General features: G+C 47.1%; 1 protein-coding gene across 1 annotated transcript in view; it reads right to left on the bottom strand.

The window, feature by feature from the left end:
- The window catches only part of GGT5 (gamma-glutamyltransferase 5), a 358,595-nt gene that overhangs the window by 107,311 nt on the left and 225,255 nt on the right, over positions 1–26,029 (bottom strand). The window contains exons 4-7 of the mRNA XM_085636046.1: positions 19,546–19,741; positions 13,960–14,117; positions 9,144–9,290; positions 5,232–5,368 (exon numbers count right to left, since the gene is read on the bottom strand). Of these exons, the coding sequence (XP_085492172.1) occupies positions 5,232–5,368; positions 9,144–9,290; positions 13,960–14,117; positions 19,546–19,741 (638 nt within the window). The remainder of the gene's footprint in view (positions 1–5,231; positions 5,369–9,143; positions 9,291–13,959; positions 14,118–19,545; positions 19,742–26,029) is intronic.

Here is a 26,029-nt window from a genome sequence, read left to right as displayed (position 1 = left end):
GGCGGAAAGGCGTACAATAGACCACAACTCCACTTGCGTCGAAAAGCGTCGCCTAGCGAGCGCCGCCTTGGAAATTCCAACGCGCAGAACTGAGGACATTGCGCATTCTCTTCTGTGGTGTATAGATCTAACCAAGGCTCTCCCCACTGCAGAAAGAGACCTTGCGCCACGTCCGAGTGCAGACGCTATTCGTGATCCATCATGCACCGGCGGCTGAGTTCGTCCGCCCTGGCGTTCAGAGAACCTGCCAGGTGTTTAACCACCAAGGTAATGCCTTGATGTTCCAGCCATGTCCAGAGGCGCAGAGCCTCCTGACATAGGGTCCAGGACCCCACCCCGCCCTGTTTGTTGCAATACCACATGGCGGTGGTGTTGTCCGTGAACACCTGCACCACACTTCCCCGGACAGAAGGAAGGAATGCCTTCAGTGCAAGTCGGATCACCCGAAGCTCCAAACGGTTGATATGGAGCCGGGACTCCGCCAGAGACCAGAGTCCTCTGATCTCTGCCTCTCCCAAGTGGCCTCCGCATCCGTCACCACTGTGTGCTCCGGTTGGGGAAGGGAGAGGGATCTGCCATTGACCCAATCGCAATTCGAGAGCCACCACTGCAGTTGTCATGCAGTGCCCTCCGAGATCTGGACATGATCGGACAGGTTGCCCTGATACTGCGCCCACTGGAACTTCAGGTCCCACTGCAGAGCCCGCATATGCCATCTGGCATGTGGCACCAGCAGGGTGCAGGAGGCCATCAGGCCCAGGAGCCGGAGGGTCATCCTAACTGAAACCCGGGATAGAGGCTGAAACATCGGAATCATAGCCTGAATATCCAGGACTCGCTGCTCAGGAGGATAAACCCAAAACCGCGTCATATCCAGAACCGCTCCGATGAAGGGGAGCTTCAGAGAGGGACTCAGGTGCGACTTCGGCATGTTGATGGAGAACCCCAGTAAATGCAGGAGGTCGTCTGTAGTCTGAAGGTGGTTGATCACTCCCTGGGGTGAGCCCACCTTCAGCAACCAGTCGTCGAGGTAAGGGAAGACTGACACCCCTGACCTGCGGAGGTGAGCTGCGACCACCGCCATCACCTTCGTGAACACCCGAGGGGCGCTGGTAAGGCCGAAGGGGAGCACGGCAAACTGAAAATGCTCCTGGCCCACCGTGAACCGCAGGTAACGCCAGTGGGCCGGCAGGACGGGGACGTGAAAATATGCGTCCTGCAAGTCCAACGCTACCATCCAGTCTCTAGGGTCGAGGCCAGCCAAGACCTGAGCCAGAGTCAGCATTTTGAACTTCTCCTTCCGGAGGAAGCAGTTGACGTTCCAGAGATCCAAGATCGGACGCAGACCCCCTTTGTCCTTTTTGGGGACAAGAAAGTAGTGGGAATAACAACCACTCCCTACTTCCGGCCCAGGAACGCACTCGACGGCCCCCTTGGCCAAGAGGGCCGTAACTTCCTGCTGGCGAAGCGCCAAGTGTTCCACTGACATGCGGAGGTACTGAGGTGGCATGGCTGGAGAGGTGGACTGAAAGGGAAGAGAGTAACCCTTGTGGATGATCTGCAACACCCACTTGTCCGACATGAGAGTGAGCCAGTGGGGGAGGTGATGGCGGATCCTGCCACCCACCGGCGTGGGGTGCTCCACAATGCTCGGATTAGGAAGGTTTGGAGGTAGAAGCAGCGGGGCGGAGGTCGACTGACCCCCACGCTGATTCCCAGACCCGCCCCTGCGGAAGCCGTGTCTGCGGGCACGCGGAGGCTGGATCTGTACAGGCTTGCTGAAAGAACGTGCTTGGGCGACTCTGCCTTGGCCACGAAAGGAACAAAAACCAGGAGTGGCCAGGCTTTTTGTGGAAAGACATAAGGACTTGGCCGTAGCCCGCGAGTCCTCAAAACGCTCCTGGGTATTGTCGGCCTTATCGCCAAACAGACGGGTGCCATCAAAGGGCATGTCCATTGGAGAGCTCTGTACATCTGGCGTGAACCGGGTAGATCTCAACCAGGCGTGGCGACGAAGCACCACAGTCGTAGAAATGGCTCTACCCAATGAGTCCGCGGTGTCCAAACCACACCGAATAGCGAACTTAGCCGGATCTCTACCCTCAGCAACAGCTTGAGATAGCACAGCTTGGGCCTCCTCAGGACACTGAGGCAACACCTGGGCATCGGCATCCCTCACCACGTGAGAATAGCGGCCCAAGAGGCAAGTGGTGTTCACCGACTGCAGCTCCAAGCTGGCCGAAGAGAACAACCGCTTGCCGAACTGATACAGCTTCTTAGAGTCCTTATCCGGCAGAGCCGTGGGAAAGGCACTCTGGGACGTCGAAGCTTGGATGACCAGGCTCTCGGGCATAGGATGAGTGGTCAAAAAGGCAGGGTCACCCGGCGCCGGGCGATGACGCCTAGCAACATTCTAATCCATCTGGGCCCCTGTGGCAGGCCGCGACCAAGTGCCTAGTAAGACGTCAGTGAGGGCTTTGTAAAATGGCAGCAGAGGCTCCGACGAAGAGGGCGCCGTCTGGAGCACCTCAGTGAGGAGATTAGTCTTGAGGGCCACAGTCGGGAGATCAAGGTGGAGGACCTCTGCGGCCCGACGAAGCACCATCGTGTAGGAAGCGCCCTCCTCCATGGTAGGCGGAGGAGAGGCAAACCACGGGTCACAGGAGAGATCGAGGCCGCCGGCCTCCTCTAACTAGTCCGCCCAGTCCTGCTCGGGAGTCACACTGATGAGCAAGAGGGTCCTCGAACCCCTCCCAGTCATCCTCCACCTCCGCCGTATGCAGGACAGGCTGCGGCGGCGGGGCAGGGACCGGGGAAGGAACAAATGGCGCCGGGAACAGCGCCGGACGGGGCCGAACTGGCGCCGTGTCCCAGTGCGGATTGCAGGAAGGGACAAAATTGTCCGAGAACCTGGGCAGAGGTGGAACAAATGGTACCCACTGCGGTGCCGAAAGCGGAGCCGAGGGCGGCGCTGGGGCTGGGGCCGGAGCCGGCAGTGCGGGCCCTTGTGGCGCCGTGGCCGGGGCCAGTGGCGCAGGATCCTGCAGCACCGGGGCAGGAGCCGCCGGTGGCGCTGGCGGCCCTACAGGATCCTGACACGGGACTGCGGGGCCCGAGGGCGCACCGGTGGGATCCCGCGGCCGAAACAGGCGGTCCAAGGTGGCAAGAAATTCTTGCACCTGAGCGTTAGTTGCCGACAGACCCGGGAAAGGTGGGTAGGCCGCGGGACTCCCGGGCTCCGAAGGAGCTGCAGGGGCGGATCCCCTGTCCCCCTCGTACGCATCCGGGGACCGGCGGGGGGACATCGGAGAGCGACAACGCTTCTTCTACTTCTTTTTGTGTCGTCTCTTATGTGAATCCGAGGGTGAAGACTTGGAGCCCAAGGAACGATGATGATGATGATGGACCCGCGAGCGTTCCCTGGAGCGGCCCCTGGACCATGAGCGGCGAGGGGACGAGTGCTGAACCTCAAACAGCTTCCGGCGCCGCTCCCGCAAGGCCTTCGGGCCATGGCCAAACAGTCCAAACAGGCCCAGGAGTCGTGGTCGCTCTCCAGGCAGTAGAGACAGACGTCGTGGGGGTCTGCCACCGACATATTGCGACGGCAGGCTCCACAAGACTTATAAACCAGGCATCCCTACGTGCACCAGAGTAGACAACTGACAGAAGACAAAAAGTCTCAAAAAGATAGTCAAAAAGTGACTGAGGTATGTGCTCTAACCGGATCTGCGCTTTCTTGCGCGGAAAAAGGAAGATCTGACGTCAGCTTGCATGGGTGGCGCCTAAGTAGTCTCCGTGACGTCATCTCGGCGTATGCGATGCCAGCGACGGACGCGGAGCTGCACAACGCCACCTACTGATGCGCAGATGTACTGCTAGCGAGAAAAAACTTTGCGGATCCAGTCTGACGCATGGGTATTATTCTAAGGTAAGGAATCTATCACTAACATGTCTCTTTCAGATACTATTACACTGAGGACAACAACCAAAATCAGGCAGAAGGCCCAGTACGCTGCGGACAACGGTCAATGTCACAGTCAAGAAATAACTACACCTATTACATGGATGACAACAGTCAATATCAAAGATAACTCCACATTGACACCAAAAACTGAATATCATGGTCACGAAACAGTCACAGCGTATAGCAGTCAATACCTAAAACAGGAAATTACTTCACTATAAACAACAGTCTAAACAAAAAAGAAAATTGCTGCACAGTTGATAAAAGTTAACAATATCTGAGATGGGCAAAAGAGACATAAAATAACTCGCACAAAGAAAGACGAAGAGCAATCACACAATAGACAGTACGCAATATGAGCCATACAACACCCACACTAAAGACAAACGTTTATCATCAATAACAAATGCTACACTGAGGCCATCAGTGCGTATCAGAAGCTAGCAACAGCCATGCTGCAACCAGCAACCAATATGAGCGGAATTTAGCTACCGCATTAGCAACAGCATCCACTATTGGAGACAAACACTGCGGCATTGAGGACAACAGTCAACATACGAGGCAAACATTTGCGACAATGAGAATGTCCGGTGTTATTTGAGGCAATAATCATGCAGAGAGAGTTAGAATCTACATTGAGGATAACAGCCAATATCAGAAACCATTGGAAACCACAATTTAGATAGCTATCACTGTTAGTGACGAGGAACACTCATACCAAAGTAATACTGGCTCCCAGTTAAGGGAAGGATTGAGTTCAAAGCCCTATGCATTGCACACAAGATCAAGTATGCTTAGGGCCCACACATTCTAAAACCACTGTCTCATACAACAGTTCGCAAGACCTGAGGTCAAGCAACCGCTCCCTCCTGGCTGTTCCAAAGATCAGAAGAGCCAGAGGTGGAGGACGGTCCTTTACATAATTGGCACCCAAGCTCTGGAGCTCCCTCCCCATACATTTGAGAGCAAATCACAATCTCCTGAGTTTCAGAAAGCAATTGAGGACACATCTGTTCAGTTGGTCACCACATCGCCCCTTTGTTACTATGTCTGCCAGCGCTTGGAAGCCCGTGTTTGGGTAGCCACATGCTCTACAAATCCAGGTACCATAATATACGCAATGATCAAAGCAAAAGGCCATGCCTAATACATCTACCCAACCACAACAGAAAGAGGAAATCACCACTCGAATGGCCGTAGTCCATGTGTAAGTAAAGGTACTTTGTGCGTGATCTCGCCTCGTCTTCCTATGGGATGCCACGCTTACCTCCTTCAAGTTGGCGAACCGCGGGTCCAGTATCTTGCTCTTTTGTCCATTGGCAAACTTCAAGGCCTCTATGATGCGATGGTAGGTCTCCACCTTTGCACTCGTTCCCTTCACTGAGTCTGGGCTGAAGTTGTACCCTACAAATGGAGCACATTTTCATTAGAACTCTGTACACAGGGTGAAGCAGGCTACTGTGTCGCCAACTGGTAACTATAGAAGCACTTGTGTGACATTTTAAAGCAATATGAATACATAGCAGCAGGAGAAAGCCAAAGATGGATTCCCAGGTAACAATAAAAAGCTTCTCCAAATCAGAGTATGCATACTGTTGTACAGAAGACATCCGGTTCCAAGGTAGATTAGATACGTAGGTTTATTAAGTATGATGATAAGACGAAGAGCCCCACGAGAAGCAGCCTTCCTGATGTTCAGCCCATCCTCCAACTGACTCTCTCACACATCCAACATTCCACAGCATCACCATACACCAACATGCTACACCACAGTCACACTGGCTGAGCAGCAGGTATAACACATCTCCCTTCTTTTCACAGAATATCATTAGAATCTTGCATGGTGTTTACCATATAGCAATGAGAATCAATATAGATGCATGAAGATAACAGGTGGAAAACATTGCACGCATTGTGCATAACTGAATAAGCAACATAATAATGGACCATGAATGTAACAACAGCAAATAATAATAATTATATTAACCCCTTCTTCCTTTCTACCCAGAACACAACATACACACTCTACCACACCTCTAATCCTCGAACAGACCCCAAGGTGCCTCCAACATGCCCGCTGGCCAGGCTGACATAAAGACAGCAAGAAGAGAACCAACCACAGGGGCGCAGTAGTGGACCGCCTATAGCAAAAGAACAAAACAACAGGAACGATGAACCACCTTGACTGGTGAACCACCTTGGCTTAAATAATGCCCTTCACCCTAACCTTGGTAGGGGTGGAACAACCCTCCGAACACACGTCACTTGGCTTACACACAGCCCCTTACCCTAATACATATAAGGGTGGAACAACACACCAAACGCACATAACTTTAGGCTTAAACACATCGCCTCACATGAACAAAGTGAGGGAGGAACAACACTTCACACACACATCATTTGGCTTCAACTTTGCGCTTCACCCCTGCCCCGTAGGAAGAGTGGAACAACAATTCACACAAGTCATTTGGCTTAAACCCTGCCCTTCACCCTTACCCGTAGGTAGGGTGGAACAACAACGTCAACTCTGCCCTTCATCCACACTCCCATAGATGGGGTGGCAGACCGACTTCAACCACATGTAGTTTGGCTAAAACCCTGCCCTTCACCCCTACCCATAGTAAGGGTGGAACAAAAAATCCACACACCTGCACACTTCAAACAAGTCATTTGGCTTAGCTCTGCCCTTCACCAAACCTCAACCACAAGGACTCTTGAAGAACAAATGCATATAACCATAATCTTCTTAAACAACAGACAGCTCTATGTACTCTACGTACTCCAGGAATGCAGCACCGAGTTCCAATGACACGTGTTCAGAAATATCGAGCAGCACGTTCGGGTGACGTCTTACCAGTCTGCTTCACACACAGTTTCACGCCACTCCAGGTTTGCAGCATCGCCCCATCCGCACTGGACCGCCCCAACCCGCTGTCTATGGCATCAGAGAAGAAAAGGTAAAAACAATGATGGCAGCACATAGTAAAAGTACGTCCCGGGTAGCTCTGGGTACGTTCATGCTGCAAAAAATGCTGCACTCCTACCAACACGCGGGAGAATGCCGTCGTCTTCACCACCACAGCTTCATGCAACTTCACGCGACCCTTTGGACAAGGTAAGGATGCATGAGCCGTCTTCCTCATGTGGCCGATTCAAATTCCATATACAAGCAACGGCCAAACCACTTAGCCGAAAATGAGTTTTCTCTGTTCAAATTTTTGAATGGGAATATTCAGCAGCAGGTCTCACCATACTCCTCCAGTTCACACCAAAACTGGCTCCCTTAAAATCCCTTCTTGAAAGCATCTTGCATGTCAACCAAAGCTGAAACCCTTAGACGCTTCTCAGATGTTGACAGGCGCAGCTATGTTATGTCTTCTTAAAATACTAAGACGCTGGTCCTGTCCAATTCACCGCAGGTCGGCTCCAATTGAGTGACTTAAAAGTACACTTAGGTCCAGCAGTCAAGCATGCCCTGGCTGGTAGGCTGTCCAGTGGAACAGGACACTGGTGGGGCTGGAGGGCACACTGTCTCTTTCTGCACATTTGGGTTTGTTCACAGATCTTCTTATGCAGTTTCTTCACATTTGTTTATTGTAGATATGTTTCCATGGTTTCTTCAATCTCTCAGTTTATACATGTAGGTTCCTTTTTAAATGTGTCGCAAAAATATGTTGCACAGAAGACATCCGGTTCCAAGGTAGATTAGATAAGTAGGTTTATTAGGTAAGATGATAAGATGGAGAGCCCCACCAGGAGCAGCCTTCCTGCTGCTCAGCCCATCCTCTCTCACACATCCAACATTCCACAGCATCACCACGCACCAACATTCCATTCCACACTCAACACTGGCTGAGCAGCAGGTATAACACATACATGTTACTGTGCCCTTCCACTGGTGTACACCCGTCACCTGTTGACTTGGTCAACCACAAACCCCTGTCTTCTTTTACAAGTGTGGCAAACAAGTAAGCAGGGACATACAACACAGTGCAGCACAAAGGAGTCTGAACCTAAGGTGACCCCCACCTTGGTGACCAGAGCTCTTGCCACCCTGGGACAAGTGGTATCATTGTAAAATATCAATGATTTAAAGCCGTGACACGAATATATTTAAAAACAAGTCAATTACATAAATATATATGATATAAATAACACATATCATATATAATAAGTAATCTAGTATATCAGTATAAAATAAAATGCATACTTTGAGTTCCTGCTTAATTCTTCTCCTCCTTTCCCTCGTTTTGTGTAAGTTAAAATGATTTGAGGGACAACAATTATAACAAAGTGGTTGAAACCACACAGTGCAAGGACATATTTTTTTGAAGAGTCTGATTTCAGCAAAAATGGAAGTTAATGCCGGTGATCAGATATTAGGAACATAGCACCAAGGTCAACAAAGTTAGAGCTTTTAGGCACATGATAAAGCGAACCTCTTTTTCAAGACATGGTTGGAGGGCTGATGGCACAGACTGAAGCAATACAGGGGCATATTATCAAGCGGCAGCGATAATTATCGCTGGCCGCTCTTAGCGTGAGGATTTTTATCACCAGCTATCGCTGGAAATGATCGTCATGCTAGCGCTGTATTAACAACGCGTAGCGCAATGGCGATAATTATTCCAGCAATAGCGGTGTTTTCCATGGAATATCGCTGGTTTTCCAGAGATGTTCCATGGAAAACGGCGATATCCTTGATGATAGGGCCTGTGGTCTTAGCCACACAATCCACCCCCCATGTTAGGTATGCCTTAGTCAGGAATTTAACAGATGTTAAATTCCTGCGTTATGGCATACTTAACGCGATTTCAAATATCGCTACCCCTCATTGATGATATAACGAAGCTGCCTTCGCGATATTATCCCATGTTGTTTTCACAGCCACGCCTCCTTTCCATCTCAATATCGATGCGAGGCGAGGCGCATGGAAAATGGGCGCTAAGTCAAGGAACCACACGCTAGCGTGTCCTTGATGATAATGCAATCAAATTATCGCCGCTTTTCGCCCGAAAACGGACACTTATAGCGGCGATAATTTTATCGCGGCCCCTTGATAATATGCCCCACAGTGTGGTGGGACCTGTGTTGAACCAAGTGGAAACAAGACACAAGTGGTACTCCGGTGACGAAACGAGAAATAAGAAGCATAAAAACTGAGTGGCGCACAGCTTACCTTTAAGGATATTAAGGATAAAGCTCAGGATTGGCCCGGCGGCAGGAGGGGGAGGGGAATACAGTGTGTATTTTCCAAGCAACACTTTCAAAGCTGGAACTATTTCCACTTGGAAGTTTTTTAAATCATCCAGGGTCATTGTGCCCCCTAGGGAAGAGAAAGAGAAGAGGAAGTATTAGCATAAGGAAAAAAAATGCATGTTTTTAACTGCACGCTGACTGATCGATAAAAATGATCTGGGCTTTTCTTTTGCACCAGAAGTAGTTAATCGATGTATTTCACAAGATGAAGAGAGGCTGGTCTTTCAAACATCCCATGTGTAAGGAACATACCAACTTGGCAAAACTGTTCATATGACATGTTTATTTGGACAGGGACTGAAGAACAGCTGACCGCACTCTCAAACTGGGTCCGTCGGATATCAGCTGATATTACATTTATAATGAACTTCAATAAAATAAGAAATAAACTTCCTAGGCAACTGGATCAAAAATCAGTAAGATATCTGCAAACTCCCTTTTTTACCAAAGAAACAGACAACAACAGTCTGCTCCATCATCATAGCTTTCACTCACACAAGCTGGGGTGCAACAAGGAAACTGTCATGAAAAAGAAGATTTTTCCATGTATTCAGGACAAGTCTTTAACAAGTTAACAAAATAGGGGTATCTGAAAAACTCTTCAAAAGACCCTAAAAGACAGCATGGTGTGTCCCCTCCATACAAGAATCTCGAAGAGAACTAAATCGGTGTGTTATGTCTTATAAATCTAGTAATACTGAGTTGAACAGACAATTAAAAAACACATATCATCAATACAGCCGGTTGGGAAATTGAAAACCAATGTTGATACTCAAAAAATACCTTGCGTCTCAGTGATGTTTGTTTTGAGCACAGACTTCTACAGCTAAGTAAGCCAGAAACATCTGGCAATTTCTAAATGTCCGACCAGCCGTCAGGGCAGCGCAGTTGTGTTAGTTCCATAGCATGTAACCAGACCATGACAAGCCTCTCTTCAAGGAATCAAGATTTACCATAAGACACCAGCAATGGGGAATCTAAATATACAGTTTATGCAATAAAAAAATCTACTGGACTCCTACATACAGGAAACAGCCAATAAATAACAATACAAAAAAACAGACCAATCACCCTGTTGGCTTGAAAAATGAAACTGCCCGCGGTCACACAGTTCATCAGCAGGACCCACAGAAGATCAGAGGTCCAACCCAGCAAGCAGCGGAACACAGTTCTAGGGTGTGAAGTGCACACACATTTCTCCTGATAAAAGAAACGCTAATCGTACTGAGGTTTACGTCTGTTGAAAGAGGCCTGGAAGAATAATCGGAAGAAGGGACGTTCTTTAAATGGCCTGCACCTGTCCAAACAACAAAGGTGAACACCTGCGGTGAATACACATCAGTAGAGGGGGGCCACAACTGTAACCAGGCGAAAGAAAACAACACTGAGGAGTTCTAGAAAAAGAAAACAGACACTTGACACCCACAAGTCTGCCAAGCAGCATGGAAAGATACTAACTAGTAAGCATGACGAGTAGACGTCAGCCACAAGGAATGGATTAAAGGTAAGCGGGACACCCCTCCACCCCCAAGCAGGCCCGAGACGTGCCCCTGAGAGTAATAACTCCTGTTAAGTTTACCTGTACATTCTTTGAGTTGTAGAGCTCAAACGTTCAGCTGGAGACTAAGAGGACACCAAGGGGCTTATTTACAAGCCCCTTGCGCCACCGGTACATCACTTTTTCCCATATTAAAAGTGACATGCCGACGGCGCAAGGGAATTGTAAATAAGCCCCCAAATTCTGGCTTATTGTAAGGGTTACACACAGTATCACTCTGCTGTCACAGAGTAAAGGGCAGAGATACACCAGCCTGGACCCTTTGCAGCTAGGTCTTTGCCTGGCAGGAAAAACTAAATATAGACCTCTTAAGCCTCAGTATATTCACAAGGAAATGGTGCAGCGCAGTGCTGCGGTGAAATGTGTAGCGCCTCACGGCATCATTTAAAAATGCATGGATGCGCCTTATTCACAAGAATACAGCGCACCCCTGTGTTTTCGCTTGCACTGGTGCTAAAAATAGCTGCCTAGCGCCAACACAGACACCCTTACGCCATAGTACAACGGTGCCTGCATTGCAAGGAATGATCGCCATAGTACAACGGTGCCTGCATTGCAAGGAATGATAGCCATAGTACAACGGTGCCTGCATTGCAAGGAATGATCGCCATATTGCCAGGGTGACTGCAGTGCAAGGAATGATCGCCATAGTACAACGGTGCCTGCATCGCAAGGAATGACCGCCATAGTACAACGGTGCCTGCATTGCAAGGAATGATCGCCATAGTACAACGGTGCCTGCATCGCAAGGAATGATCGCCATAGTACAACGGTGCCTGCATCGCAAGGAATGATCGCCATAGTACAACGGTGCCTGCATCGCAAGGAATGATCGCCATAGTACAACTGTGCCTGCATCGCAAGGAATGATCGCCATAGTACAACGGTGCCTGCATTGCAAGGAATGATCGCCATAGTACAACGGTGCCTGCATCGCAAGGAATGATCGCCATAGTGCAAGGATGACTGCATTGCAAGGAATGATCGCCAGAGTGCAAAGGTGCCTGCATTGCAAGGAATGATCGCCAGAGTGCAAGGGTGACTGCATTGCTGGGAATTATTGTTTATGTGCAGGAAAGGACACCTTCCTGCACATAAACAATCTGTAAGGGTGGCTTGCTCTTTCTGTTTGCTGCTGAATTCAGCACACATAGAAAGAGCAAAATTGAGGATAAATAAAAGTATTTCTCCTCGTTGCACCATTCTAACGCCTGCTCTTGCATGACGTTCATTTTTGGTGCTGCCTCAGATTTACAGATCTTTGTAAATCTGGGGCAGCGTCAAAGAGTGTTGCGGTGGAACGCTCACAGCAATGCCCATTGCACGCCCTTTTCACGCAGTAAACTGAGTGAAAATGTACAATATTTACAAAGTGAAGTTAAGGCCACGCAAAGTGGCTTAACACCGCTTTGTTAATATGATGCAGGGCATTGCGCCGCCAGAACTTCTAGAACAGTGACGCCGCAGTGGTGCAATCCCCTTGCAAATATCCTCTCTAAGATGTTATTGAGTGCTGGTGGGCATTGGGAAATATACCCTATAACAGTTTTTCTTTACATTACATACATTTAAATTACATTACATCCAGTTATAAATTCAGGTGCTATTCTGTCTGCTAAGTGATTTGACGTGATTACAATCCCAATATCCAAGTTCGCAGGTCAGCCATATAGCCCCTACACTACACCTCTTCACTAAAAGAAACACCCAAGCTATTGGCTTTGTCAATTTTGGTTCTGCAAAGTGGGAGTTTCTGGTGTTACAAAGCACTTTCAGTAGGGGGTTCCAGAGTCGAAAGCCTAGAATGACCATCAAGGTGCATTCATACTGGGATAGTTATAACTGTCATGCCAGTGTCATGTTAAGGATTTTGGGGTCCGGGGGCAAGAAATGTTTTGGAACCCCTGTGCAGAACAACTTTAAGTTTTATAACTCATGTTGTACTTATTCAAACCCCACGATGCCAAACAATATTTATTTATATATTAAACATTGTGACAGAGAAATAGACATAAGTGAGATAGAGAAAAAGTTAACTTTCACAGGAGACCCTTGAAAGACGGGACCCTGGGCAAGGGAAACAACCATTACAACGCAGTCATTACAACGCACTACCTTGACAATGCAGCTGTTACAACGCAGCTGCCTTTACATCGCATGCCATTACAAAGCATGCCATTTACGACGCATGTCACTACAATGAATGCCATTACAATGCATACCACTACAACGCATGCTATTGGAACACATTATAAGGTAAGTAATGGGGATTTTTTAGTTTTAGAGTAGGTATGGATTTTGGGGTACAAGGGGATAGTATTTTTACCCCTACAATATCCAACACTTGGTACACTCACTGGAGTAGGAATAGTAATTTTTACCCCTACACTATCCAACACTTACCCTACTGTTACACTCACTGGAGTGGGAATAGTAATGTTTACCCCTACACTATCCAACACTTATCCCACTATTGCCCCAAAAGTATTGTGTATTGTAATGGTATGCGTTGTAATTGTTTGCGTTGTAACATAATATATTCCCTGGGCAATGACCCTCTTTGCCCATGCCTTAAAAGGTCTCTTAGTCAGGAAAGCAGCATGCCCTTGGACGTTTAAGGTGTCCTGGTAGAGCAGGATGTGTATTGCAGACTGTCTGAAACATCTAGTGGTACAAAGGGCTTCTACCAAACATTTATGTTTTTTCTCGTTTGTTAGGACCACTGCCGACTAATAAGAGTTTTTGACTTGTGTGTGCTTCTTCACCCTGGTATTACCCAAGTTTGCAATGCCCAACCCCTGGCAATGAACCATTGACTCAAAAGGATTGCATTCATACAAGACGGCAGTGGGCAGGCCTTTCAAACATCTTCATGGAGGGGACTCTATCTCTTCAGAATACCTTTTTAGGGTTCCGGTGAGCAACCAGTAGCAAGATAGTGTTCGGATGATGTGCATGGTTATCTGACAACTCAGCAGCAGGCCCAATCCAAATCTCCTCCTACAGAGTTTTTGAAATTGAATCTGAGACAAGAGTACCTGGAATGTATTCAAGCCAAACAGTGACAGACCATACATAGTCCATGTTATTCTTGGCCCCCGGAGTGGATAGTATTTCTTTTGGAAGGTTTTGCTGGTAGAACCACACATAGAACACACGTTAGTTTGATGCTTCTCACCTGCCTTCCTGTTGTCATCCACAATCTTCTGTGCCAGTGCACCCTTGTAAAATGCATCGGCTCCACCTTCTGCCACCAGGCGTAGGGTTTCTGCCAGTGCTGGTAGCTTTAGAATGTCACCTGTCCGTAACACATCGCCGTCTTTGCAGAACACCTGGCTGTGAAGACAAAGCACGCAATCCTTTGTGTTGTATCACTTGCTAGCAGAGCAACAGTCCCTGCCCTGATCAGAGGGTGCAGTGCCCTTCCTCCAGGCAGGTCCTTCATCTCCAGCGGCTTTCTCTACATCATGGATGACACCATCTGGAACATCACAAGAAGCCTGGGAGGCGAAGATGGAGAAATTGCCCAGTAGAGCTCTGCAAATGATGCCTACCCTTAAATACACCTAGATAAAACAGGCGAAGAGTGGGCAGGCCAGCTCATCAAAAGGGATGTATACCAATATATCGACCACAGAAATATCAAACTGCGTATATATTGACTCCAAAGTATCATGAAGGTGAGCGTTATCGGGATGTATAGACTTTCCATTCCAACTCAGTGGCTTATCTTGGCGATATAATGCCAGTCCACAATTTGTACTTGAAAAATGTGTGAATCAATATGGTGGCCACGAGTCATGAAATTGTGCAAACAGAAGCCCAGGTTTGACGAAGAAGTTGAGTTGTCAAAGTGGGTATCCAGATTAATAGTATAAAGCAGGTGCAAACAAGCATCTTATAACAGCAGCATCCCAGATAGAACAGTCTGAACAGTAATATGTATTATCCTGAATCTGCCAAGGTTCTAAGGCAAAAGAGGAGAGCCTAGTCGTCTACTAACCAAGGAGGAAGGGTGGGCGGAAGAAATGAGACAAAAAGAGGTAAGGGTAATGAGCTGGGAAAAATGTTGCCATTAAAGGCTAAAGATCATATATGATGTAACACATCTCACCCCTACAAAGACAAGGATCAAATAAGACTGGAACTTCAAGCAATAAAACATATACTAGACTAGGATCAAGTAGTGACTACACATTCCACCACAAGAATCAGGAGAAAAGGCACATTTTACATTAATTTTCTCCAAGAATCTTTCCTTATGGCTTTTCACTCTGTAAGCAATGGAGTCTTGATTGTCAGTAGAGGGTTGATCCCAAAATCTGACATGTTCAGAGCTTTCACCTGGTGGAATTACACACCTTGGAGCCATGTTGTATCCAGGGCCGGCCTGGGAACTGAAACCAGCCCTGGCAAACTGCTCGGCCTGCCCTCCTAGGGGGGAGGATAGGGGTGCGGCTGAGCTGTTTGCAAAAACGCCCCCCCAGGGGACTAAAACCGCCCCCCAACCAGGCGGCCCACCGGGAAAATGCCTGGTGGCCGCTACAGCCAGTCCGGCCCTGGTTGAATCATGTGGCAAGATTATTAGGATAACTCTCCATTGCATTCTCGCACCCCCTCAACCTCAGACTCAAGGAAGAATCACTCATCATGGACGGTGTCCTTCACAAACCCTTCACCTGGTGCCTCACCTGAGTTCTAGCACCTTCTATCTTGAGTCGCCACACTGATTTTGTTAACTATCACTAATTTCATGGGGTGGAAAAATTTGGACTTGCATTAATGAACCCTCCCTGGGAGAAGAGAATTCACTCACTCACCCACTTTTATGTCTGCTTGTTGGACTTTTTTGTTTGTTTGACATAGATAGATGTTTTTTCATTTGTGTTGTTATTTGTAAATCCTAACACTGATTTTATCTTGGTTCGATGGTCTCTGTTCAGACTTGTTTCACAATTTCGTGAGCCACCAAGGACACATTTTCAAAGTTGGTGATTTACCTTTCAGAGATACGAAGAAACGTTTGCTTGTGAGTACATGGGAGTAATTCTTTAGGTCAAAAGGCTCTCTCAGATTCTTCTGGACCATGATTACCTCTTTGAGGCAGTAGTAGAAATAGTCCACTTGGTTATAGCATTGCGAATCTTAAAAAGGCGTAGTGATGTGACAAATGTGATGTGTCCTTACAGGGCCATCACCAGTGTTCTCTCCATGTTTTGTAATGTTAATAGCAAAAACCAAAGGAAATGATGGACGGAGTGTTGAACATTGCAAGCACTTACCCCCAGGCTTGGCAGTTCGGGCTGGACTGTTCCCATGAGGCACAGGGTCAGACTGATTTGCATATGGCCATATCTGAACTGGGGTGGCAGAGTGGGCTAAAGAACGGCGATGGATTAAACCCAGATCAGTTGACTGGGGGTGAGTGCTTGCAATGTTCAACACTCCGTCCATCATTTCCTTTGGTTTTTGCTTTGTCATAATATTCATGTGTGGCTATGGTGCCCAATTTCTAAAAGTTTAAGACTCACTCCTGTCAGAAATTTGCTTTTGTCACCCTTCATGACCAAATTGCCTTCCATGTCCAATTATTCGGCCAGATGGTAGAAAGATTGAAAATATCGCTTTATAGATCTGGCAGTGGCCATACCAATTACCAGATACTTTTTAATGGATTATAAAATCTCATCCTTATGGTCTGCTGCCAAAGCTTCTTTTTCAGATACTCTCCATGAAGACTGATATACAACTTCAAGTGCAGCTGAGTTTCCCTTTCTACAGTGTCCTTTGGGTGTGATTGTTCTGCAGGAAGTTGTAATTAGCAGTCAGCTGAGAGATGTTTCTTTCCTGGTGCAAAGCTTAGGTCAAAATAAAATTCTTGTAGTTTAGAGCTTAGTAGCGAAATCCCTTGATGGCGGAACACCCTTCTACTAGTAATAATATTTTAACTAATGGCTTATGGTCAGAAACCTAATCAAGGATTTGTTGTCCCATTTAGTGTCTGAAGTGGTTGTTGGCCCAGACTTATGGCAGCAGCTTCTTTTCTATCACTACTAATATCCGCTCTGTAGAGTTTAGTTTCCTAAAGGTGAAAATGACACTCCATTCTAAAGGACCAATTTAGAGGTTGGTGTGAGACCTGCCTTCTGCCAGGGGGGGGATATGTGGGCAACCCACAGACTGCACAGGGGCGGAGGTAATTACCTCCACTGGCCTAGCAGGCGATCACATGCTGTGTTTAGAGATCTCCTCCAAAGGGGCGGAGACCTTTATGCCTTCAGAGAAGCCACCGCCACAGCAACTGCTCCTAAGGCATTGAATATTTGCTGAGAGTATGCCATGTTTCAATCAGTAGCTCAGTAACCTTTTTTATTTTACAAAAACAAACTTCCAATGTAGAAGTTGATTACTGTGAAGAAAAGAAAATGACCTTGACAACTGGGAGTTTTCTTCATCAGTGTGGGGGTTCAATTATTCATTTTCCGCTTCAGGACTGCCCTGCTTTTACTGGCCGTTGAATAGGAAAAAGGCACATCACACTGTTAGTCCAGACAACCTAATTTACTTACACCGATGAACCAAAATCCATTGGGTAATCAGAGTAAAATTTCCGCCTAGATAGAGCGGGTGGACCCTTAATTTGGCATAAAGGCGACTAAGGGATACCAAGATCCATCAAACTCTACATCAGTCAAATGTCTTTTGAAAACCGTGAAAAACAGCACCTAACCCATAAGCACTAGCTTTGATGGTAATGAATCAGGTTTAGCACTATTAGAAAGGCTTCAGAATAGAAGCTGCAACAGTTGCTTCCTTGATTGATTCAAAGGCAATTTGTTGGCAATTTGTTGACATGCACCCCAAGTAAACTGGTGGGTTTTATTTAATAATTCCCCTAGTGTTTCCATTTTCTCATCAAAGGTTTCAACAAACATGTTATAGTATTTACAGAATCCAGAGAAACATAATAGCTTCTTTCCAGTGTCGGTGGGGCTGTGCATTTTCGATCGCCTCTGCTAGTTTTACTTTGGGGGCAACGCCTTCACTGTAAATTGAGTGACCTAAATAATCTACATTATTTGTCTGTAAAAATTAACTTTTTTTCTGTTTTAATACTAACCCCTTATTTGACAACCAGGGCCACATTCATTTGAGAACTTCAAAATTTGCTTAATTTTTTACGAAAATAAACATAACATCCTAAAAGATGGTGAGAAAAAAGTCCAAGCCTTTAAAAATATGAAACTTCACCCTATGAATAGCAGCGGGAGCTGAGGCCAGTCGAGATTTCACGTGTTTAAAGTAAAATAAACTAAATGGTGTAGTAAAAATAGTAAGATTCTTGAATTCAAGAGCATGCTCCACCTGATGATATGCTCCTAAAATAGGAATAACAGAGTCACCTTCTAACATTATTATCATGTAATTATTGTTCAATCATGCTTATCAACAACTGTACAATTGGTACATGATCCAGGGTCAATACAAAAGCGAAGCAAGTCATCCTTCTTTTTAGGAAGAACAATCAGGGAGACCCATTCTTCTCATTCAACTTCTTCAGTAATATACTGGGCTAGCATATCTTCCAGGATGTTTTGCAAGTCTTTTTTTTGGAAACAACCTTAATTTCTTCTTTACACAGTCAGAGTTAACTGTGTGCATTATCCTGTTTCAACAGCTATCCATTTTGCCCAGAACACTCGAAAACACAAAGGAGTACGCTTTTACAATTATCTGACTAAAATCTGCAGCATTAATAGTTAAAACCTGCTCATGAGAGCAAGGAACTAAAATAATTCCCAACATGCATTGATGCCTCCATCCTAGTAAGCACACCCCTTGTAAGGCACCATAAACATTGATCTCTGCCAATCTGTTCTTGAATTTCATGCTGCCTGGAAAGGTACCCATAGAGTTGAAGGTATTTCCCTTGATGGACACAGCCGTTACATACGGTTCTTAAAGTTTCTTTACAATACTTTATAGCGCTTTTTCAAAATTCTTTTGTGACAATAGTTTATGGAGATCCTTAGCCCATCAAGGCCTCTAAGCTTTTCCTTATGGTGTCGATAACACACCGGATGGTCCAAGATCAATCTCTTCAGTTATACTAATGATACGTCTTAAGGACAAAATCATATTTTGTATCCTGGAGCACTCCGTGTCTACTTCATTATCCTGACTGATCTGAGCCATCTTCAATTTCTCTATTCTTTTGCCATCTCTACACATTTGTGAAAAGTGTCCTTTCCTATCACAGTTTGCATAATCTTTCCCAATGACTGGACATCCTTTGAACAAGGTCGCATGAAACAGACTGCTGTGTCAAAGTGTCGGTAAACCACAACAGGACAAAGTCCTGGGGACGCCTGGATCTCGGTTTTCGCTCAGTAATAACTGCAGAACCGGGGATGCTGCTGGATACCCATTTTTTCCAATACTGAATAAATACACAATTTGTAACTCAGTTCTTTGTAGGGACTTGCTACAATCTGCACCAATCGAGAAACAATTGTCAAATTCAATATATAATAAATACAAGTCTCTATTCTGAGAACAGCAGTCAGTGCCCCTTGCCCATACTACTCATGAGTCTCAATTGAAAGCATACTTCCTAATTATCTTCAGATCTAACAGCTTTTGCCTCCTTCTGGAGTGCTCTGTCTATTTCCTTTACTGTCCCCAATCCCTGGGAAAGTGTTGTTGACCCCCTTCCAACTCATGAACTCCCTGAGCACATTATGTTGAAGCGCCAGTCCCTTACCAAATGGATGTGTTCAGAAAGGAAGGCTTCAGGAAGGAATTGTTGAGAAATGCATTGAGGACCGCTGGCACCGGGAACCCCTCAGTGGCTAGTTTGATGGCTGGTTCAAACAATTTTCTCCATGGTAACTTGCCATGCCGCTTGTGGGCGGTTTCGTACCCACGTAATTCACCCGGTACCCCAATCCAACGAGGGCCTGAAGAGACAGAAGAGACCACAATTATTCATGAATGCTCTGTTTGAAGCTTTTCCGTGATCAGTGGCAGTGAATGCTCACAGTCTTGTAGAACAATCCCGGTATTGGCACCATTGCAGGACACTCACCTTTGTACCATAATCTCTTCACCTCTACCTGAGAACGCATCCCACAAACGTACAACAATTTTTCCACCAGCACAGGTGCATGCAACTCATCATTGTACGATAATCTCTACACTAAGTACTGTGCATGCAACCCGTCATTGTACGAAAATCACTTCACAAGCACCAGCATGTGCTATCCACTAATACAACATCTTTGCAAACACCTTTGCATGCAACCCACCATTGTATGGCATCTCTAAAGCAGCATTGATGCATGCAACTCATCAGCGCAGGAACACCTCTCCACCAGCACCTGCACATACAAACCACCATCATACGACAATCACTCCATGAGCACCAGCGCATGCAACCCAGCATCGTAAAACAATCCAGTCACTTAACGAGCACCAGCACAAGCAACTCACCACTGAACAAAAATCAATCCAGAAGCAACAATGCATGCTAACCACCATCATACAATAATCTCTACACTAGCAACTGAAACCCACCACAGTATGACATTCTCTACACCTGCACATCACTATTGTAAAACAATCACTCCACGAGCGCCAGCGCATGCTAATCTTCATCATATGGCAAACACCCCACGAGTATCAGTGAATGCTACCCACCATTATACCATTATAAGACAATCACTCCATGAGCAAACAGCCTGTGATACTCACTATTGGATGGCAATTAGCCCACGAGCACCAGCGCATAATAACCACCATGTTAACACAATCACCCTACAAGCTCTGTGCATGGCACTGCACCATTGCACAATAATCTCTCTATCAGCGTATGCAACCTGTAATCCTATGATAACCACTCCATGAGCACCAGCGAGTGCTAACTACCATGGTATAACAAGCATTGGCATAGCCAATAGGTCTCGCCTTTGGGACCTTAACCGCTTAACCGCGGCGCGAATTCCGCCACGGTTTGAAAAAGTGGGCGGGGCGCGTCGGCCAACGGACGTGCGCAGCACTAGCCAGGTAGTGCTCGCGACGGCCGTTGGCCGATGGGAGCACGGAAGGGGTTATAAGTGTTTAGCCATGCAACACTTGATGTTGTTGCACCAAGGATATTGTGCTGGATAACTAAACACTTACAAGGTCCCAAAGGCGAGACCTATTGGCTAAGCCAATGCTTGTTGAAGGAAGACGGCTAGCAATGCATGTTTGTGCAAGTAAGCACTGTGAAGGGTCTTAGCCTAAACCTCGGGCACCTAGTGAACATCAACAAAGGGGGGCGGGAAGAAGGGGAATACGAAAATTAAGCTGACGAGGAGGGAGTGGGAGAAGGGAGGGGGGAGGGGAGGGGAGGGGATTCACGCGCTGTAAGGCTTAATGAGCCATTACAGAAAGCCAGATGGCTGCGCGCGTGCACGCAAGCTTGAGGCCACCAAAAGCCTGTGGCAGCACTTTGAAAACCCACACACTAAATGTCTCGCAGAGCAGCGCATGCGCTAGCTCAGCACGACCTAAAACTTACTACACCTGCACCACTGCATGGAACCTACCATTCTATGGCATCTCTACACCAACACCAATCACCTGCACCTGTGCGTAGCTCCTACCCTCACACCACAACCCCTCCACCAGCACCAGTAATGTATGATGTATGCCCACAAATGACAGACCCTCTATGAGCACCAGCGTAGGCCTAATGCTACTTTCCATTAACATACATAAGCGCAAGCCATATGCCCTTGCACAAGAACTCCTGCATCCTGTCCGCACTTATTGCAGATTTAAAGCATAAGAGTTGCTTAAGAGAATGAATAAATAATTACAATCAAGCCCTCCATAAAGAGTAATTGAACGTCCCTATGCATGACTTTCATATTTGTCTAATTATATCAAATTAAGCTTTTATGCATTCTACTTGTCCTCCTAAGGGCTGGTTAGGATGCTGTTTCTAATGATGAAAACACACAGTTTTACAAGCAGGAGCTTGTGCCCTCTATGAGTCTCTGCTAGAACGATTTGGCGCTCACTCCAGGGACCTTCTTTCACCAAAATGGTATGGGTAGCGGAATAACATCACAGGGTTTAACTTGCGCCTCACCCTTATACTCAACGCCATCTGGGTTGCTCCTGAGAAGATATGGAGGGAGTTGGAACTGCAAAAAGTCAACAGTTGTTGGAAATCCAGTGTAGTTTCTGTTCTTCCTGCCTCGTTCATAGCTCCCTGGGACCAGGGAAGGCAGGGTCAGTGCAAGAGATCTCAAAGGGCAAGCTTAGGGTAGCAGCTGCTACCTCATGCTATCCCTAATTGGCGTCTATAACTGCATAGGCACATCTACTATTGGAATCACTTATCACCACATGCATTTGCAAAGAATCCAGCCCTCTTTAAGGGTGTGGCATGGACTCTCTGAGGAGATTATGTCCCCTCTTATTTAAGCAAAGCTGTTGATGTATGCCTCCTGCTTTAGATCCAGAGACACTCCAAAACTCCTGTACACGCCTCAGTACTACTCACAAGCCCCCACTCTAGCCTGCTCCTCTCCAAAGTGCTGCCACCTGTCCCAGTGTGGTTAGGAGAGTCTTGATACGCTCCATTCTTCTCCCATTACAAAAGTCTTGATACGCTCCATTCTTCTCCCATTACAAAAGTCTTGATATGCTCCATTCTTCTCCAGGTGTGTCAGAGACAAGGCTATCCAAGTGTTACCCTCTCCAGCTCAAGACTAGACAGCAAAGTGCTTGCCGAGATGATGGATCTGGGGACACAACTCCAAGGACCCTTTGTTTCATTCACTTCACAAGCAGCTTAGAATGAAGACGCTGTTAGCAGTTCAAGTTTGCCAGGAGCATCCTATGATCCAACAGAAGGTGGAGAAAGAAGAGGCGGGCAGAAGATCCTGTCTGCCAGGAACATCCTCAGGTCAAGTGAGGACTGAGAAAGAAGATGGGGGCAATAGATCCTGTCCGCCAGGAGCATCCCACGACCAACAGAAGGTGGAGAAAGAAGGGGCGGGCAGTAGATTCTGTCCTATTGGGGGCATCTAATGGCCAACAGAAGGCAGAGAAAAAGGGTAAAGGCAATAGATCCTGTTTGCCAGGAGCATCCAATGGCCAGCAGAAGGTGGAGAAAGAAGAGGCGGGCAGAAGATCCTGTCTGCCAGGAACATCCTCAGGTCAACTGAAGACAGAGAAAGAAGATGCAGGCAGTAGATCCTGCCTGCCAGGAGCATCCCATGTCCAACAAAAGGCAGGAAAGAAGAGGCAGGAAGAGGATCTTGTGCTACTGGGGGCATCCGATGGTCAATAGAAGGCAGAGAAAAAAGAAAAAGGCAATAGAGCTTATCCACCAGGAGCATTTAATGGCCACAGAAGGTGGGGAATGAAGAGGTGAGCAGTAGATCATGTCTGCCAGGAGCATGCGATGGCCAACAGAAGGAAAATAAATAAATGTCAGTTGACAGGTTCTGCCCGACAGAAGCATCCTGTGGCCAACAGAAGGTGGCGAAAGAAGAGTCAGACAGAAGATCCTGTCTGCCAGGAACATCATCTGGCCAACTGAAGACAGAGTTAGAAGTTGCGGGCAGTAGTTCCTTTCTGCCAGGAGCATCCTATGGCCAACAGAAGGTAGAGAAAAAAGAAGGAGGCAGTAGATCCTGTCCGCCAGGAGCATCCCATGGCCAAGAGAAGGCAGAAAAAAGAGGTGTGTGGCAGATCCTGTCTGCCTGGAACATCCTTTGGCCAACTGACGACAGAGAAAGAAGATGCGGGCAGTAGATCCTGTGTGTCAGGATCATCCCATGGCCAACAGAAGGCAGCAAAGAAGAGGTGGGTGGCAGATCCCGTCCGCCAGCAGCATCCGATGTATGTAGAGAAAGAAAAGTCAGCTAGCAGATCCTGTTTTAAAGAAGCATCCTGTAGCCAACAGAATGCAGAGTAACAAGAGGCAGGTGGCCACAGAAGGTGGAGAAAGAAGAGATGGGCATCAAAAGAAGGTTAAGAAAGAAGAGGCAGATCCTGCCCACCAGCAGCATTCTCAAGCCAACAGACGGTGGAGAAAGAAGAGACAGACGGCAACTGAAGGAAGAGAAAGAAGGGGCGGGAAGCAAATCCTAATCTTTCTGAGCATCCTTCAGCCAACAGAAAGCAGAAAAATAAGAACTGGTAGCAGATCCTGTTCACCAGGAATAATTTTGTCCAGCAGAAGGCAGAGAAAGAGAAGGCAGCCGGTGATTCTGTCTGCCAGGAGGACCTATGGCCAGCAGAAGGCAGAGAAAGAAAAAGCGGCCGGTGGATCCTATCTAAAAGGAGAACCAATAACCAACAAAAGGCAGAAAAAGAGAGTGCAGGTGGTGGGGGCATCAGAAGGTAGAGAAAGAAGAGGCAGGCAGTACGTCCTGTCCACTAGGAGCGCCCTTTGGTCAACTGAAGCCAGAGTTAGAAGATGCGGGCGGCAGATCTTGTTTTCCCAGAGCATCCTCAAGCCAACAGAAGGAGGAGGCAGAAGAGGCTGGTGGCAGATCGTGGTGCCAGGAACATCTTCCAACCAACAGAAGGCAACTGCGGGTCATGCCACTGAACCACTTCCTTCCTTCACTGCTGAAAGGAAACCAAATAACATAGTGGGCAGTAGCCGCTGCCTGCCTTTCAGTCCAGCTTACTGTGGGCAAAGCATTTAACCAGACCCCCTGCCATGCAGCTCTGCGTATGCTCCTACCTTAGGCATTCTTGACAGCAGGCCCTGCAGCGACCCCTCAATCCTGATGATGTAAGGGGGTATGCTACATCTGTTACACCCATCTCTAAACTCCCGAACTGGTGGACTCTTGCAGACCTCATTTAAGCATCCGCTCTTACTGGATGCTCTGTGCATGGGAAATTTGTGGCGTTGTCTTTATTTTGTCTTCTAGGTATCAACTATCAGACCTTAACATTGGTTTGTGACATGAGGCACAAACCGGTCCATGCTCTGAAGTGTAGGGCTGAGGGCAGAGCTCTATGTCCTCCACTGGCTCAGTGACCATCATAGACCATCAGTGCAAGCCTATCTCTCCTCGCCCCGGAAGAAAGGGTTGGTCCATGCTTAGCTAGCCAAGAGCAACAATTCCCCCTGTGATTTTTTCACTCTTAGGATCTAAGAGAGGCGAGGGGAGTAATCTGTAAAACTGTGCGTGACTCGATCTTGAGGGCCCTTTCTGTGTGCTGGCGCACAACATTTTTATTCCATTTGTAAAATCAGATCAAATCAGATGCAATGCTGATTTTTACACCTGAAGGAACTGCAAAAGTGTTCCCATGTGTAGTGTTGAGCTTAAAGCAGATTTGTGCTTTAGTAGTAACTTACACTCTGTGCTTGTGAATACCAAAAGGTTTCTGTTGCAAAGTCCACAAAAGGCTTCTGCTTCAGTGTTGTCCACACCTATGGGCAACAATGGTTCTTAGTTAACACCCCTGCAATTATAGGCCCAATCGAGGAGGGTGGAGGGGGTATTAAAGCTGTTATTGCCCTGCAGATAAGGGCAATAAGGCTATGAGCACCCCAGACCATCTCCAAAATAAAGAGAAGCTGTGACCCAGCCTTTTGGGGTAAATCTGTTACAAGGAATCTGGGACTGTTTTACTTGTATGCTGTACAACTCCTGCTTTTACTCATGCTGATAGTGATATTAAAAAGTGCTCGCCCCCCCCTCCCTTCAGTGCTGCTGGAACACTGGCACCACCCTCGAGAACACGAGGAAATAACCGTGCAATATAGATATCGTAACACGGCTATCGAGAACAAAAATATCATGAAGATAATTATAGGTTTATATTCTGAAATGCACATCTACGTACCCAGGGTCTCATTTAAAATATTTTGACACACGGCAGCGCAGCAAGCCTTCCTACTGCGCTGCTGTGCGTCAAAATAAAAGGGCTGGAATGCACCGTATCTATAAGACACAGCGCTTTCCTGTCCTTCTACCCTGCGCCGGCACACAAACAGCAGCCACGCACCAACGCAGACACCCTTGTGTCATTTTGCAAGGGTGCCTGCGCCGAGGGGATGATGGTTTTTGTGCAGGAAGGGATACCTTCCTGCACAAAAACAATAATTGAAGGTATTTTCCTCTTTCCATGCGTGCTGCATTTTGCAGCATGAATAGAAAGAGGGAAACACTAGGAGAAATATTAGTATTTCTCCACGTTGCGCCTGGGAAGGCGTAGAT

The sequence above is a fragment of the Triturus cristatus genome, chromosome 11, assembly GCF_964204655.1.
Source record: "Triturus cristatus chromosome 11, aTriCri1.1, whole genome shotgun sequence".
Taxonomy (NCBI): Eukaryota; Metazoa; Chordata; class Amphibia; order Caudata; family Salamandridae; genus Triturus; species Triturus cristatus.
The sequence above is the reverse complement of the archived record's forward strand: the minus strand, read 5'-3'. Positions and strand labels throughout refer to the sequence as shown.